At 37.8% G+C, this 16,429-nt stretch overlaps 1 protein-coding gene across 1 annotated transcript in view; it reads right to left on the bottom strand.

The window, feature by feature from the left end:
- Nucleotides 1-7,042: 7,042 nt before the first annotated feature.
- Nucleotides 7,043-16,429, bottom strand: part of zmp:0000001236 (mastermind-like protein 2) — a 33,332-nt gene continuing 23,945 nt past the window's right edge. The window contains exons 3-6 of the mRNA XM_041046996.1: nucleotides 13,761-14,972; nucleotides 8,814-8,978; nucleotides 8,588-8,696; nucleotides 7,043-8,504 (exon numbers count right to left, since the gene is read on the bottom strand). Of these exons, the coding sequence (XP_040902930.1) occupies nucleotides 7,660-8,504; nucleotides 8,588-8,696; nucleotides 8,814-8,978; nucleotides 13,761-14,972 (2,331 nt within the window). The 3' untranslated portion in view covers nucleotides 7,043-7,659. The remainder of the gene's footprint in view (nucleotides 8,505-8,587; nucleotides 8,697-8,813; nucleotides 8,979-13,760; nucleotides 14,973-16,429) is intronic.

Below are 16,429 nucleotides of genomic sequence, written 5' to 3'. Positions count from 1 at the left end.
CTCAAAATGTCATAAAAAACGTCATAGTATAGTAAGGCGTCAAAATCCGACAAAAAAAGTCAAAAAATTTTTTGACCTCAAAATGTCATAAAAAACGTCATAGTATAGTAAGGCGTCAAAATCGGACAAAAAAAGTCAAAATTTTTTTTTACGTCAAAATGTCATAAAAAACGTCATAGTATAGTAAGGCGTCAAAATCGGACAAAAAAAGTCAAAAAAATTTTTGACGTCAAAATGTCATAAAAAACGTCATAGTATAGTAAGGCGTCATAATCGGACAAAAAAAGTCAAAAATTTTTTGGACCTCAAAATGTCAGAGAAAATGTCATAGTATAGTAAGGCGTCAAAATCGGACAAAAAAAGTCAAAAAAAATTTTTACCTCAAAATGTCAGAAAAAACGTCATAGTATAGTAAGGCGTCAAAATCGGACAAAAAAAGTCAAAAAATTTTTTGACCTCCAAAAGTCATAAAAAACGTCATAGTATAGTAAGGCGTCAAAATCGGACAAAAAAAGTCAAAAATTTTTTTGACCTCAAAATGTCATAAAAAACGTCATAGTATAGTAAGGCGTCGAAATCGGACAAAAAAAGTCAAAATTTTTTTTGACCTCAAAATGTCATAAAAAACGTCATAGTATAGTAAGGCGTCAAAATCCGACAAAAAAAGTCAAAATTTTTTTTGACCTCCAAAAGTCATAAAAAACGTCATAGTATAGTAAGGCGTCAAAATCCGACAAAAAAAGTCAAATTTTTTTTTGACCTCCAAAAGTCATAAAAAACGTCATAGTATAGTAAGGCGTCAAAATCGGACAAAAAAAGTCAAATTTTTTTTTGACCTCCAAAAGTCATAAAAAACGTCATAGTATAGTAAGGCGTCAAAATCGGCCAAAAAAAGTAAAAAAAAAATTTTACCTCAAAATGTCAGAAAAAACGTCATAGTATAGTAAGGCGTCAAAATCCAACAAAAAAAGTCAAAAAATTTTTTTTACGTCAAAATGTCATAAAAAACGTCATAGCATAGTAAGGCGTCAAAATCGAACAAAAAAAGTCAAAAAATTTTTTGACGTCAAAAAGTCATAAAAAACGTCATAGTATAGTAAGGCGTCAAAATCGGACAAAAAAAGTCAAATTTTTTTTTGACCTCCAAAAGTCATAAAAAACGTCATAGTATAGTAAGGCGTCAAAATCGGACAAAAAAAGTCAAATTTTTTTTTGACCTCCAAAAGTCATAAAAAACGTCATAGTATAGTAAGGCGTCAAAATCGGCCAAAAAAAGTCAAAAAAAATTTTTACCTCAAAATGTCATAAAAAACGTCATAGTATAGTAAGGCGTCATAATCGGACAAAAAAAGTCAAAAATTTTTTTGACCTGAAAATGTCATAGAAAACGTCATAGTATAGTAAGGCGTCAAAATCGGACAAAAAAAGTCAAAAAAAATTTTTACCTCAAAATTTCAGAAAAAACGTCATAGTATAGTAAGGCGTCAAAATCCGACAAAAAAAGTCAAAAATTTTTTTTACCTCAAAATGTCATAAAAAACGTCACACTATAGTAAGGCGTCAGAATCCGACAAAAAAAGTCAAATTTTTTTTTGACCTCCAAAAGTCATAAAAAAACGTCATAGTATAGTAAGGCGTCAAAATCCAACAAAAAAAGTCAAAATTTTTTTTTACGTCAAAATGTCATAAAAAACGTCATAGTATAGTAAGGCGTCAAAATCGGACAAAAAAAGTCAAAAAAAATTTTGACGTCAAAATGTCATAAAAAACGTCATAGTATAGTAAGGCGTCATAATCGGACAAAAAAAGTCAAAAATTTTTTTGACCTCAAAATGTCAGAGAAAATGTCATAGTATAGTAAGGCGTCAAAATCGGACAAAAAAAGTCACATTTTTTTTTGACCTCCAAAAGTCATAAAAAACGTCATAGTATAGTAAGGCGTCAAAATCCGACAAAAAAAGTCAAAATTTTTTTTTACCTCAAAATGTCATAAAAAACGTCACACTATAGTAAGGCGTCAGAATCCGACAAAAAAAGTCAAATTTTTTTTTGACCTCCAAAAGTCATAAAAAAACGTCATAGTATAGTAAGGCGTCAAAATCCAACAAAAAAAGTCAAAATTTTTTTTTACGTCAAAATGTCATAAAAAACGTCATAGTATAGTAAGGCGTCAAAATCGGACAAAAAAAGTCAAAAAAAATTTTGACGTCAAAATGTCATAAAAAACGTCATAGTATAGTAAGGCGTCATAATCGGACAAAAAAAGTCAAAAATTTTTTTGACCTCAAAATGTCAGAGAAAATGTCATAGTATAGTAAGGCGTCAAAATCGGACAAAAAAAGTCACATTTTTTTTTGACCTCCAAAAGTCATAAAAAACGTCATAGTATAGTAAGGCGTCAAAATCCGACAAAAAAAGTGAAAAAAAATTTTTACGTCAAAATGTCATAAAAAACGTCATAGTATAGTAAGGCGTCAAAATCGGACAAAAAAAGTCAAATTTTTTTTTGACCTCCAAAAGTCATAAAAAACGTCATAGTATAGTAAGGCGTCAAAATCGGACAAAAAAAGTCAAAAAAAAATTTTACCTCAAAATGTCATAAAAAACGTCATAGTATAGTAAGGCGTCAAAATCCGACAAAAAAAGTCAAAAAATTTTTTGACCTCCAAAAGTCATAAAAAACGTCATAGTATAGTAAGGCGTCAAAATCGGACAAAAAAAGTCAAAAATTTTTTTGACCTCAAAATGTCATAAAAAACGTCATAGTATAGTAAGGCGTCAAAATCGGACAAAAAAAGTCAAAAAAAATTTTTGACCTCAAAATGTCATAAAAAACGTCATAGTATAGTAAGGCGTCAAAATCGGACAAAAAAAGTCAAAAATTTTTTTGACCTCCAAAAGTCATAAAAAACGTCATTGTATAGTAAGGCGTCAAAATCGGACAAAAAAAGTCAAAAAAATTTTTGACCTCAAAATGTCATAAAAAACGTCAGTATAGTAAGGCGTCAATATCGGACAAAAAAAGTCAAAAACTTTTTTGACCTCCAAAAGTCATAAAAAACGTCATAGTATAGTAAGGCATCAAAATCGGACAAAAAAAGTCAAAAAAATTTTTGACCTCCAAAAGTCATAAAAAACGTCATAGTATAGTAAGGCGTCAAAATCCGACAATAAAAGTCAAAATTTTTTTTGACCTCCAAAAGTCATAAAAAAGGTCATAGCATAGTAAGGCGTCAAAATCGGACAAAAAAAGTCAAAATTTTTTTTGACCTCCAAAAGTCATAAAAAACGTCATAGTATAGTAAAGCGTCAAAATCGGACAAAAAAAGTCAAAATTTTTTTTGACCTCAAAATGTCATAAAAAACGTCATAGTATAGTAAGGCGTCGAAATCGGACAAAAAAAGTCAATTTTTTTTTACCTCAAAATGTCATAAAAAATGTCATAGTATAGTAAGGCGTCAAAATCCGACAAAAAAAGTCAAATTTTTTTTTGACCTCCAAAAGTCATAAAAAACGTCATAGTATAGTAAGGCGTCAAAATCGGACAAAAAAAGTTAAAATTTTTTTTGACCTCCAAAAGTCATAAAAAACGTCATAGTATAGTAAGGCGTCAAAATCGGACAAAAAAAGTCAAATTTTTTTTGACCTCCAAAAGTCATAAAAAACGTCATAGTATAGTAAGGCGTCAAAATCGGACAAAAAAAGTCAAAAAAAAATTTTACCTCAAAATGTCATAAAAAACGTCATAGTATAGTAAGGCGTCAAAATCCAACAAAAAAAGTCAAAAAATTTTTTGACCTCCAAAAGTCATAAAAAACGTCACAGTATAGTAAGGCATCAAAATCGGACAAAAAAAGTCAAAAAAATTTTGACTTTTTGGAGGTCAAAAAAAGTCAAAATTTTTTTTGACCTCCAAAAGTCATAAAAAACGTCATAGTATAGTAAGGCGTCAAAATCGGACAAATAAAGTCAAAAATTTTTTTGACCTCCAAAAGTCATAAAAAATGGCATAGTATAGTAAGGCGTCAAAATCGGACAAATAAAGTCAAAAAAAATTTTTAGCCTCAAAATGTCTTAAAAATTGCCATAGTATAGTAAGGCGTCAAAATCAGACAAAAAAAGTAATCTGGGGACTGAACACTCAGTATTCAACATCTTTTAAGCTATGGACTATATAGACTTGTTTTAGGATAACTTACGATTCATACCACAAAATATCTGGCCAAGTATATCGGTGTTTCCTACAACAATCAGACGTATCAAATAATATAGTCTATTCAATTTATACATTTAATAAATGTATTTTATTGTGTCAGCTTGAAACCATACAAACATGTAGTGTAGTCGAACAAGAATGTGCATGGCGAATCAAATCCCAAACAATCCATGAACCAATGACATTTTTATTGCACTTCATTTTATTGACCACCAGATGTCGTACTCGAGCACTGTGTCATTGAAGCCTCGGGTAATGAACTGTTTTTTTTAATAAGGTGTCGAATCTTCAACAAAGCCTCGATCAGCCATCACTACTTATGTTGGTTTCAAGCTGAAAAGTCAAACTCAAAAAGACAGATGAAGTAACACTTCGGGACTCGACAATTCTACGAGCACCAAGGCAGACACAATTATAGACTAAAACTTCTGATGAATATGTTTAAAAAAATAATAATAATAAAAATAAGATTTGCTTTAAGAACAACACTGATTGTTTGAAGAAGACGCGCAGTGGTGAGAAATGTGATTTTGGCGTGATGAAGCAAAACATGCATCTTTATGTTAGTGTCCACTACTCACCTGCCTGAAAGTCTTTGCAGGGAGCTGGAAGGACAATCACATGTGGACAGAAACACATCTTTCCAACTGGAATTGGATCTGTTTGTCTTTTAATACTACACAAGCTTTTGGTCACAGACTTTCTTCAGACTTGGCAAACAGAACAAAGGCGCATGTGGGTATATGAACACTCCTGTAATTAGCATCAACTCAAAACACCTGCATACCTTGCGATCATTCTCAAGGGTATTGTAGTCTTTTGGCATATATGGACTACAAATGGAGGACAAGAACACGATGTTTGAGAAAGAGGAAACACATTTAGGAAAATACAAACAACTGTCAAATATGTATCGAATTAACCTTCAACTGATCTCAAAGATGGAAGAGCCTCCAAAATATTTATATCCAACCAAATTTATTCTCCAGATCTCGTTTGTGTAGTTAACATTTCTGTCAAGGAAGAGTAGGTCTTTGCCTCGAATACTTTGTCACAAGGTAACAACTAAGTAAAAACAAACAAATAAATAACATCTTACTGCATCCAATGATGCACCTGATTCAAAATCTTTCACCTGTTCTTGGATGTGAAAGATAACCGGGTGTTCATTGCTCATTTGGGTTAAGGTGAAAGGTTACAAGGTGATATCTGAAAAGAAAATCCTTGGCAGGGTGCTGGAGTGTAATGCATCTGATGATGTTTTACAAGATAAGAGGAAAATAAATTCATAGAATTTGGAGACATTCAGTGCACTTCTCAATAAATCATTCAGACAGGCCACAGATTGGAATAATTTTGATTAATAGTGTTTATATTGTGCTGTTACTCAATCAGACTTCTTCAGCAAATTTCCAGATGTATTGTGTTTGTCATCCTGTGAGGGAGTCATGGGGTTACAGATATCAGTAGTATCATTTCAGCTGCTGAAAGTGGAAACCAATTGCGCTGTATGGAAATCTCCTTTCCATGATAGAGTTCCTCCACAAAAGACATCTGCAAATACAATTTATAATTCTCTCTCTTTCTGTGCACATAATTGTTGCTCTCCAGGCCAATGTCAGAGAGTTTGCATGAGATAAACATTTTTTTTCCGAAGCTGATGGTGTTTATGCACACTGAGAGTTTAACCAAATTGTTTCTGATTTGATCACATCCATACTGGAATCATTATTGATGATTTTGTTTTGATATTTAAAGAAAAAAAAAAAAAAACAGCTGTTTGGAAAAAGCTGTTGCATCATTTTTCCAGGCCTTAATGTGGACAGTGACAGAATGAATCTCTCAGGATTCGTACCAAAATCACAATACTAGGATCAAGATGATCATCAGATGGACTGTAAATTATGTTTGATATATAAAGTATAGCGTAAGGATTTGCTATAATCTACCAGGGAAAACTGCAGTAATTACACAGCTGTGAAATGCCACTCTTCTGCCTTTCTTTATCATTCATAAATGTCAAGCAGTGAGTTGCTGTTCGACTTAAACTGTTAGGTTTTGTTTGAGTGTAAAGAGGACCCAGAGGCAGACCACAGGCTGATGGCAGTCCAGAGTAAATTAGAACAATCAACACCAGTTAGGTCCAAAAGCAAGGTTAGTTTTGAAGGGTGGAGGCAGAGCGGCGTGGTGGGCAGGTTTCTGGCTGGAGGAGCGATCCTGTACCCAGGTGAGTATCTGAAGCAGAGAACAGAGAATGAGAGTCACTAGGGCCAAACACGAGTTTAACACATAAGAGCTTCACAAGAAGACTGTTTGCACAGCGGCGAGAGAGTTACCACTGAAGGTAGACAATCCAGCGCCAAAGCGAAGCCCTGCTCCGGCTTAAAAAGAGTGATGATGGGAAATGAGGTGCAGGTGTGTCGACCTCCAGCCAGCCGGAAACCACGCCTCTCCACTCTAAAAAGAAGGAACCTCCCACAGGAGGCAGAGGGAAAAAAAAACACCAAAGCACAAGCACACAAAAGGAATAGTCCAAACCCCATATACATAACATAAACTCTCAGCCAAATGTGGTTCTGAGCATTCAAATAAAATCTCTTAGAACTATCCTTCTTTTTTTGAAACTGAGTTCATTATCATGAGAAGAGGGACTTACTGCTAGGAAGCATTGTCTATATGTATGGATTTAAAAGATTATATTACACAATAACAATAACTATTTTAGTAAAAATACAAACCACAAAGAATCTTTTCTAAATTATTTCTCGTTGCTTTAAATTTCAAACCAAAGAATCCATTAGAGAAGAAAACAAACAAAAGCAACACTTTATTCAAATCAATTTTATTAATTGAATGTATTATAATGTTTCATTACTATCCCAATAATTATTAAATATCACATGAAAAAAAAATAATGGTTACATTATTTAAATTGCATCAAAAACTACCACACATCAAAAAGCTTGAACAACAAATAACAGTTGTTGTGGCAAGATTCTCTGTAGGTATGGTAGCAAAACTTCTGAAGGTAAATACCATATCATGCTAAATAGTGGATGGAGATTTAGAAACTTAGATTGCCAAGATGCGCTTGAAAGCAGCACAGCAATGTTTTCTTTTCACAGTGTGAATTTTGGTATTTTATCCTATGGGACAGCACTACAGCTTGAATATGACAGACCACAAAAACAGTGACTGTTAAGAAAAGCAGTTTCTTGGACAATATACCAGGAACAAAAATATGCTGACTACTAAGGACAGAACACAAACTCCTTTCACAGTAAATACAATATAAAACAATACAGTATACTTGGATAACAAATATTTTGAGTTTATAAAATCCCATTTTATCCTTATTTACAAATGTTACCCCTTCCACCTTTCAGAGATAACTTCTATAATTTGAGCTTTGGGTCAATTTTTAGCAATCTGTGACCCAAATTCATGAGTGGCTGCCAAGAATCTCATCCAAATTTATGTCTTTCATCCAGTCATCATTCCCAGAGCCAGACTTGAGCAGAGAGTCTATGAAGTCTGAGTCTGTGTTGATCCCAGGAACTGTGTTGTCTCCCTCGGGCAGGAAGTCAAAGGTCAGGTGGTTGGCTCTGTTATTCTGGTAGCTGCTAGAACTGGGACTAGGCTCGGCAAAGTTGCCTGCTGGTACCCTCTGTTCAGGAGAGGCTTGGTTCAGGTTTCCCACTGCTGATGGAGAGCCCATCATTGGCTGGCTGGGTCTTGGGCCTGTGTCCCTTAATGAAGGGTTAAGAGGGAGCATCCCGATGTCTGGTGCCACCTGGTTTGGAGGGCCAATATGCCTATGTTGGTACGGATGGTTTGGCATGTCCAGCTGTGTACCCTGTGACGGCAGTGGATTGGGTAACCGCCTAACACCAAGTCCAGTTGTCGCTTGCTTGTTGGGTGAACCCCAGCCCATGTTGACATTTGTCAGCAAACCTCCGAGGCCCTGTCCCTGCACCCCTGAGGAATGCAGGTCAGCTGTCGTTCTCGGATGTTGTACACCTGCTACATTGTTCATCCCAAAGGAACTTCCTTGCGTATTTGGTCCCAGGAACCTAGGTTTATTCTGACTTAGTCCAATTCGATTCTGATTGTTATGCTGCTGGAACTGGCTGATACAAGAACTTGGATGACAGTCAGTCCCCATACCAAATCTGCGGTCCGATGGTGAGGGACTCATCTTTGAACCCGACCCACTTGTGAGGTGACAAGCCATGGACTGTAGGTCATTCTCTGGGCCGTTGCTGGAAGACTGGGAGGAGTTTTGACCTAAAGAGACACCATGAAAAACTGATTACAATTATGGCCACTTATCAGCATTTATTTTTGTCTTATCAAAAATTTCACAGAACCTGTGAAGATGTTTCCTTGCTGAAGTCCCACCATACTTCTTGACTGCTTATAATCAGGTGGCGGTCTCGTGAGATGACGATTGAACTGATCACGTGTATTGTCTTTGTCCTAAAAAGGAAAGAAAAAGTTAACACTAATCATGTGATTAATCGTTTCTAACAAACTCTCCCAAAGTCTGAACAGCTTGTTAAAAAGTGAAAGCTTCACAATGTAAATGTAGCTTACTGAATTATTGATGGCGTGCTGTTGTTGGCTAAGCTGTCTCTGCATGGCCTGAGTTTTGGCTGGGCCTTTCTGCTGGTTGTTGGGTGCTGGGGGACGTGGCTGCGACTGGGCTGACATGACTCCTAAGCTTCCATTTGTGGGCAGCCGTGGACCAGGAGGAACACCCTTAGAAAAAGACATACGTGATGGTTTTACATTAGTGTCAGTGGTGCTACTTTTTAATTTTTAAATGTCTTTTTGCCTCCTCTCTGCTAAGTGCCTGGAGACTGGAGCTAAGTGCTGTGAAAGCTATGCAAAACCAAAACAGTGCAGTAATATAAGTTGACCACTAGAGGGCAAAACTCTACAAGACATCATAGATCTGTGTCAAAGATACTATTCAACCTCCAGAATGTGGTCAAGGCTACTCCCTCTGCAGACGAAAAAGGGAGACTTGGAGAGAGGATTTTTTTTTTTGTGTGTGTGGAAGGGGGAGAGCGAGCCCTCCTCAAGGCCTGCTTCTCCCTTGATAATTGTGTCTAAAGAGAGTGGAAAGAATCCCTGAGACAGCAGGAAATGTGTGCCGATGGGGAGTTAAGCGCCAGCACCATGACTACCTCCATTTAATAAGCTCTCCTTTACTGATCACTGTGTTGTGTTTGGCAAGGAGGCATTCCATCCTCTAGAAACCAATTTGGCTCCTGACACTATCATACTGATTAAAACGTTGTAGTCGGCAGCACTCAACTGAAATTGAGACATCTAAACTAGCTTTATATTTAAAATCTGGTCTTGAATGTATGCTTTTGCAGACTTGCTTTCACCATCATGGGTGTTTGAGATGTTATATGTCCTTTTAATGCATATTTTCTTAGCTTTTTTAGGCAGCTGTACATGGCCTTCCAAGCACTCCAAGTAAAACCTGTCTTTCTTGTGGACACAAGGACACTCTTACTATGCTCGAGCTTCTACAAAGTGCAAGCATTTGTCATGAAAGAGGTTAATGTGCACCAAATCCAAGTCAACACACGCTGTGTATACAGTGTCAGTCATTGTGTTGACTTAAAATATTTCCCAGGGTGAAATGGATTAAATCCAACAGTGCATTTAGCAGAAGCTATTACTTAGAGGACAGATTCTTTGCAGAGGACGAATCTCTACAGGGTGGTGACTTTGTGGTCCCAAAAGAAAAACAGAAGGAAAAGAGAGGGAAGTTTGTGTGTGTGTGAATGATAATGAATGGGGCTGAAATATGGAGAACTAACGAGACAGGATTAGAGAATGAGGGAAGTTGAAACTCATCAGGAGTCACAAGCCATTTCACATGAGCTAATATTCGCCTTCTCTGCCTGAGTTCAACCCACACAGCAAACCAAGCATGGCAATGAGGTTACACAGGGACTAAAACATCAAAACAGCGGTTTCTCCTGTTACTCTAGAAAGCAGAGTCACTGGCTTTGATTCACTGTATCCAGTTAGTGAGACTGTGAGAAACTGTGGCCATCATAGACATTTTCCCCACAGAGGTACAGTGGAGAGGGCTTCTTCCATCTTTGTTGTAAGACAAACCCAATGAGGGTTGTTTTAGCATGTACAACTGAGTAATCCTCTCTGTCATCCTGATGTGTCATAAAGCTGTTTTCCATGTTTTCCCCCCTCTCATTCTTCACAAGCTTGTTGTAAATGAATACCACATGTGGCTCGGGCCTCAGAGAAGGAGCAGAGTGATTTAGTCTCCCATCCTGCGGCAGTGCAGGCAGCTGACAGTGATCCGGGCCCAGCCTTGCCGGCTCTCACACTGCACTTCCTCCAGTCTGGACTCAGGACGCTGTCCCTAGGGAGTGCCTCGGCATCTGGACTTGGCCACAGCTCCCTTTCCCAGGAAACAAGTACTCCCTTCACAGCACTGCCGGAGTGACCTGGTAGGCTCAACCCCCGTGGCCCAGCTCTCATCCTAACTGAGGGATGTGGTGCCACAGGATCATCAAATAAAAGTTGAGGAGTCATTATTTACTTTATAATTTGGGTCTCTGCATTTTTAGAAAAGAGGGTACATCTTTCTTCACAAAGTAAAATACAAGCTCGTGTAAATTGAAAACTATGTTAGCTGAAGCTAATGAGGTGATAAAATAACCGCAAAGTGTCTGGCTTTACTTGATCTAACAGGGTTGTGTTATGCTGAGCAGATATTAGTCACTCTGGATTAGACTGTGCCAAATTTAAATGTAAATCTGTATGTAAAAGTTTAGATATAGTTAAAAATACAAACTGTCACTATATAGAGACTAAAATTGAAATATACAAAAAGATAAACCTTTTTTTTTTTGCTATTTGATCAGAATCATTAGATGCTTAAAATTATAGAACTGAATCGGAAAAGTGAAATTTATAAATCTGTCAAGACGCATTAACACTTTCAGTTTAACAGGTCCAATCCCCATTGTGAAAATTATTTTTTTGCTATATTAAATTAAAAGATGGGTGAACAGCTCAAAAACACCTCAGTTTGTGCCTAAAAACCATTTTACATTTCCATAAAACTGCCCTTTCTGCAACTGCATGGATGGCATTTACTTACCAGAAAATTCCAAACAGATATTTTACGCTTTTCTAAGGGGCAAGAATTTAAATAATTATAAAGAAAGATGACCTACAATCACTTTGAATACATCAGGAGAGTTTTTCTTTTGTTTAAATACAGCTTAAATACACAACACAGGTATACAATACTGACTCTTTGAACTAGCCATGCCCACCAACAACACTAACTCAGGTTTCATAATGCATTAGTGTGCATCTCTAGTGTACAGTATGCTGCCAGAAAGTGTATTCATATTTTAAGTGAGTGAGGTATTTTTTGTGTGTGACTTCATAGTTAGAGACTTGCAGAGAGGTGGATTTGAATTTTGACATTTTTTGACTTAGCAGCAGATTATTAAACTGTATGAAGCTTCAAACTAGCACCAAAGCTCACATCTCTGGCTGTTTTAAAAGCAGCTTCAGCTTCACTCGGTGGGAGGAAGCCTGCTGCTAGTCACTAGTGTTACACTGGGGATCAGGGTACTCTTTCAGGACCTTTATTTTTGTGGCATTACTAATTCAATTCACTGTGGGAAGAGACTCCACTCTTTTTCTCCTCTCTGTGAGTTGTCCCTTCCTCATTAGCTGGACTTTTAACCCTGTTCATGCTGACTGCAAAAGACAAACACCATTATCAGCCTTTTTAAACACACGTTCTAAAAACTATAAGGTGGCTCTTATTTCTTCTCCACAGTTCTTACACTATCATATCCCTAGCTTTATGTTTGTATATGTTATTTGTTCAAACAAACTGCACATTAAAGCACAATGTCTTTGGGAAAGTTGTCTCATCAAACCTTTACCCCTTATGAACTCAAGCATAGCTTAATGTCCTCAGCATTTTAAAGACCAGAGGTGACTGAGCTTTTACTTTCAGGAACTTTGGGCTTTGGAAAAGTGTTTTTCAAATAATTTATCAAAATCCATTTAAGGCTTTTTTGTTATTTGATATCCAGAGTGTCTCCCATTTACCTCTCACAACTGTTATTTTTAATTATGTACCATTTTTAATTGCTTATAATTTAAGTTTTTAATGTGTTACATTAAGTTTAGACCACAGAAATATTATCGTTACAAATTATCACGAACGCATAGTAACACTAACACTAATGCTACTTCTGACATAACTGGTAATTTTTATTTAGAAAATTTTACTAATATATTTTTTTAAAATAGAAAATATCTGAGATATTGAGAATTGGGGTTGTTTGGAGTCTTGAAAAATGTTTGTTGGCTATTACAAATTATTCATTAATTTCTTTTTTTTAATATATTTGTGCCACATGCATTCATAGAGAGCCTGTGATTATTAAAATATTTTAAGGACCTTAAGCAGGTATTAGGAGAGGCACAACTGCATGTTCTGTTTACAGTGTAAATGGCTCTCTGGTATAGTGGCAAAACTGGTTCTGTTACATCCATGCCTGATGATGTATCTGTCATCCTATCTTGTTTACTTCCATGTCTGTATAACTCCCTCCCTCCTCCCACCCTCTCCCAGTCACTCAAGCACTCCCCTTGATCTGTAGAGGTTATGAGAGCTCTCTTGTGTGGCTTGCATTATCATTTCACACAAAGACAGCTACAGATACTGTTAGTGCAAAAATGAAAGAGGGGACGGTCTAAATCTCCCCAATCATAACAAATCAGTGATTCAACCTCCGGCACCAGGCTAAGCAGATTACTGTCATTTTCCACCACTTGTCCCTTGTAGCTAACAACCTCCAATTAGCAAATCCCGCTGCGCATATCTGTGCCCTGACGGGGAGCCACCATGACAAGCAGAGAAATTAGAAGTCCTGCATGTTAATCTACCATGCTCTGGCAATCTGTGTCATCGTCAAAACACTTTCAGGGGAAATACATATTCAACAGCAAAGACACAGCAGCTAGAACAATGACAAGAAAGTCCCAAAACAAACAGCACTGCATTGTTGCTGTTTCAGACAGCAGGTTGGCTGCTACGAGCAAACTGAGGAAACTGATTGATGAGGAAGAGTACAGTGAGTTAGTTTGACGGTGCTGTGTATCATGTTACTTTACCTTCAGCAGATGAAATCACAATGTATGCTATTATTTATTTTGTATAAACCGTGTAATAAAATACACAAACTGATTATTCAACATCTGCAACCAAAGAAATAAAATCATAGCAGAAATGCTCAGATGCGTGTATTTAAGTCACACCACTTTATTGGGACACTCTGGATTATGGTTATTGCCACTGACTAAACACATATCTCTCCGAGTTGGGCTGATTATTTTGCAATTAAAAATCACATACATGAAGGTCTCATGAAGACCTAGTTGGTGTTTACAGTAAACTTGCTTCTCTCACTTTGTATATTAAAAAAAAGAAAATGAAGGAAATTTGAACTGAGCCCTTACCTGGCGCTGTTGTGACAGTTTGAACGGCAGCCCAGCAGGAGCAGACTTGGGTTGCAGGCAAAGAGCCCCTGACGTGGATATCTGTTGGTTCTGGAAGTGGAGCGCTGAATGTGGCTGATTCTGGCTTGCTGAAAGAGACTGCTGCTGCTGGGCTGAAGTCTTATTCACTGAGCTCGCCATGATAGGCATCGGCTGACTGGCAGAATGTGTCGCTTTGGGGCTGAATTGCAATGTGGGCTTGGTGCTGAGAACCTTCATGTCCAATTGATGGGAGCCACTGTGGCCGTTTGGCTTGAAGAGGCAGTTGTTGATCCCTTTACTCTGGGTGCCGATCCTCTGTTGGCTAAGTGTGGCCGAGCTAGAGACCTTGTCCTGGGGGAAGGTGCTGGTGGAGGAGTGGGTGTTCATGGCAGGAGCCCAGCTGGTCAATCCCACAGGTGGTGGTTGGTGGTGGTGATGGAGGAGGGAGCTCGGCTGCTGCTGGTTTGCTGCCATCTGCTTCAGTTGCTCTGCATGAGATATTTCTGGCCAGCAGGGCATTGCTCTGGGGTGTCCTGCCTGAGTGTTAGCTTTCTGCGACGTGGTGGTAGAAGAGGTGCTGGTCAATGTGAAAGAGGGCCCTGCTGAGGCTGGTCGAAGCTGAGGCGAGCCACAGTGAACCTGGCCAAAATCTGGGGAGTGCTCTGTCTTAATTGGCTTCTCTATTGGGGAACAAAGACTAGCAGCTGCACCTGCTGAGCTTGGTCGACCTAGATCTAAACCAAATGCATCATCCTGCTTCAGCATCTTCTCAAACTCCAGATCATTGAGCGGGGGCACCGTCTTTGTCAGCTCATCAAACAGATCTTGGAGATCTGGGTCAATCTGACCACCACCTTCATCTTTGAAGTCAAAAATCATCTCTGTGTTTGACTGGCCACAGGACTGGACCTCAATGGGCTCTTTTTTCATTTCTTTCAGGGTCATGTTGAATATATCTGACCCCACTCCGTGGGGCATCATGTAATTCTTCCTCTGCATTCCCATGGCTGAGGATCCTTGAAGAGAGTGAGACTGGGTTAGGTTATGGTTGCAAGGCCCATGCCCCAGACCACCAGTGTCCACACGGACCCTCTTAAAGTCAGATCCAGAGAAACCGCAGGAGAGGCCATTCTGCTTTGGTATGTGTCCTGGTGCATGTCCCTCAATCTTCCTTCGCAAAGATCCTTGAAGCTGCAAAACACAACAGAACTGAATTTTAAAAACAACTAGGAAATAGAAAGAAAAGCCTTCATCTCATCTTCAGTTAATTAGTTTATCCTTTACTGGGCGTTTTTCTCCTTAAAAACAAAAACCAGTAGTTATGTTTTGAATCTCAATACATGGCAAACCCTAAAGAAAACACAGTCATAACAGGACTTTAATTATTGCACTTGATTCAGAGCTGTCTTGTGAGCCAATTTAAATCATAGTTCTAAGTACGGGTGCATTCAATTCTACATCCAGCTCAAAGTATTACCATGTAAATTAATCCAATTTCACAATTTGCTCCAAGGCCTATAGATGCTGTACACTTGACCAACTTGTGAAATTTAAAAAGATTACATTTATTAGACGGTGAATATGTTTTCATTCAGTAGAAAAACTTTGATTTTCCAACAGTGATGATGTCTCAAATGCTCCCAGATTTAAATCACCCAGTCACATCACTTGGTGAGACCATGCAGATGCATTCCTATAACACATACAAAGCTTAAAATATATAATTTTATTCAACCACTTGCAGTGCAATGCAGCAATGAGGGAAACGCTGCTGCAGCACTTAGAAAATTGTTTTTATATAATGTCGTTTGAGCGCAGTGGATGGGCTGAGAAGATAGTTAGGAATCTGATACAGTCGACAGACCTCAGAGAGAAGAATAGGGTCTTTGTCTGTTTCCCTCATTTGCATACATTATATTTTTGTCCATTGTGCTTCGTTAAATAGCAGAGTTTCTCCTTTGTGGCTGAGATTCTGCTTAACATGCTGGTGCAGATATCTGACTTCCTTTTGTCCTATCCCCATGTCTTCATTTAAGGTACTAAGCACATAGCCATGACTCACAACTCTAACCACTCAGTAACACCCCGTGAAACTGAAGCATTAAAAATTGCTCATCTTACCAAAGCAAGGCCTAGATTATTTATATTTTCAGGTATAGATGTCATTGTCATTTCAATAAAATAATGGAGTTTCTTCATGTGAGCCTTTGAGTCATTACCAACAACTCACTGAGACAGAAACTGTATATGCAGTGGAAATCTCAGGCAAACTGTTTAATACACATAAAAATGACTGATTATCTGACCATCTTTTAATGTGGTGCCTGCATGGAAACAAATGGCTGATTGCACACCAACCTGATCAGAGGAGAGGAGTATCAGTGTGTTGCATATTTCACTGTGGGAACAAATTTGAGTCATTTCCACCTGCTGGCATACGCTGCATTAAGACTGATAGCCTGAGGGTTTGGAGTGAATCCTGTAGTTCCCTACATTTCTACTCCTTTCGTGTCAGTGTTACTTCTGCTAATGCTCTTCACAACTGTTCAGAGATACATCCTCACATTTTAATCAGGGCACAAACCTCTCTGTGACACACTAAGCCGCCCATGTTAAAGCTAATAAGTGCCTGTGCATTTCACCATATT

This window comes from Toxotes jaculatrix, chromosome 9 (assembly GCF_017976425.1).
Source record: "Toxotes jaculatrix isolate fToxJac2 chromosome 9, fToxJac2.pri, whole genome shotgun sequence".
NCBI lineage: Eukaryota > Metazoa > Chordata > Actinopteri > Toxotidae > Toxotes > Toxotes jaculatrix.
The sequence above is the reverse complement of the archived record's forward strand: the minus strand, read 5'-3'. Positions and strand labels throughout refer to the sequence as shown.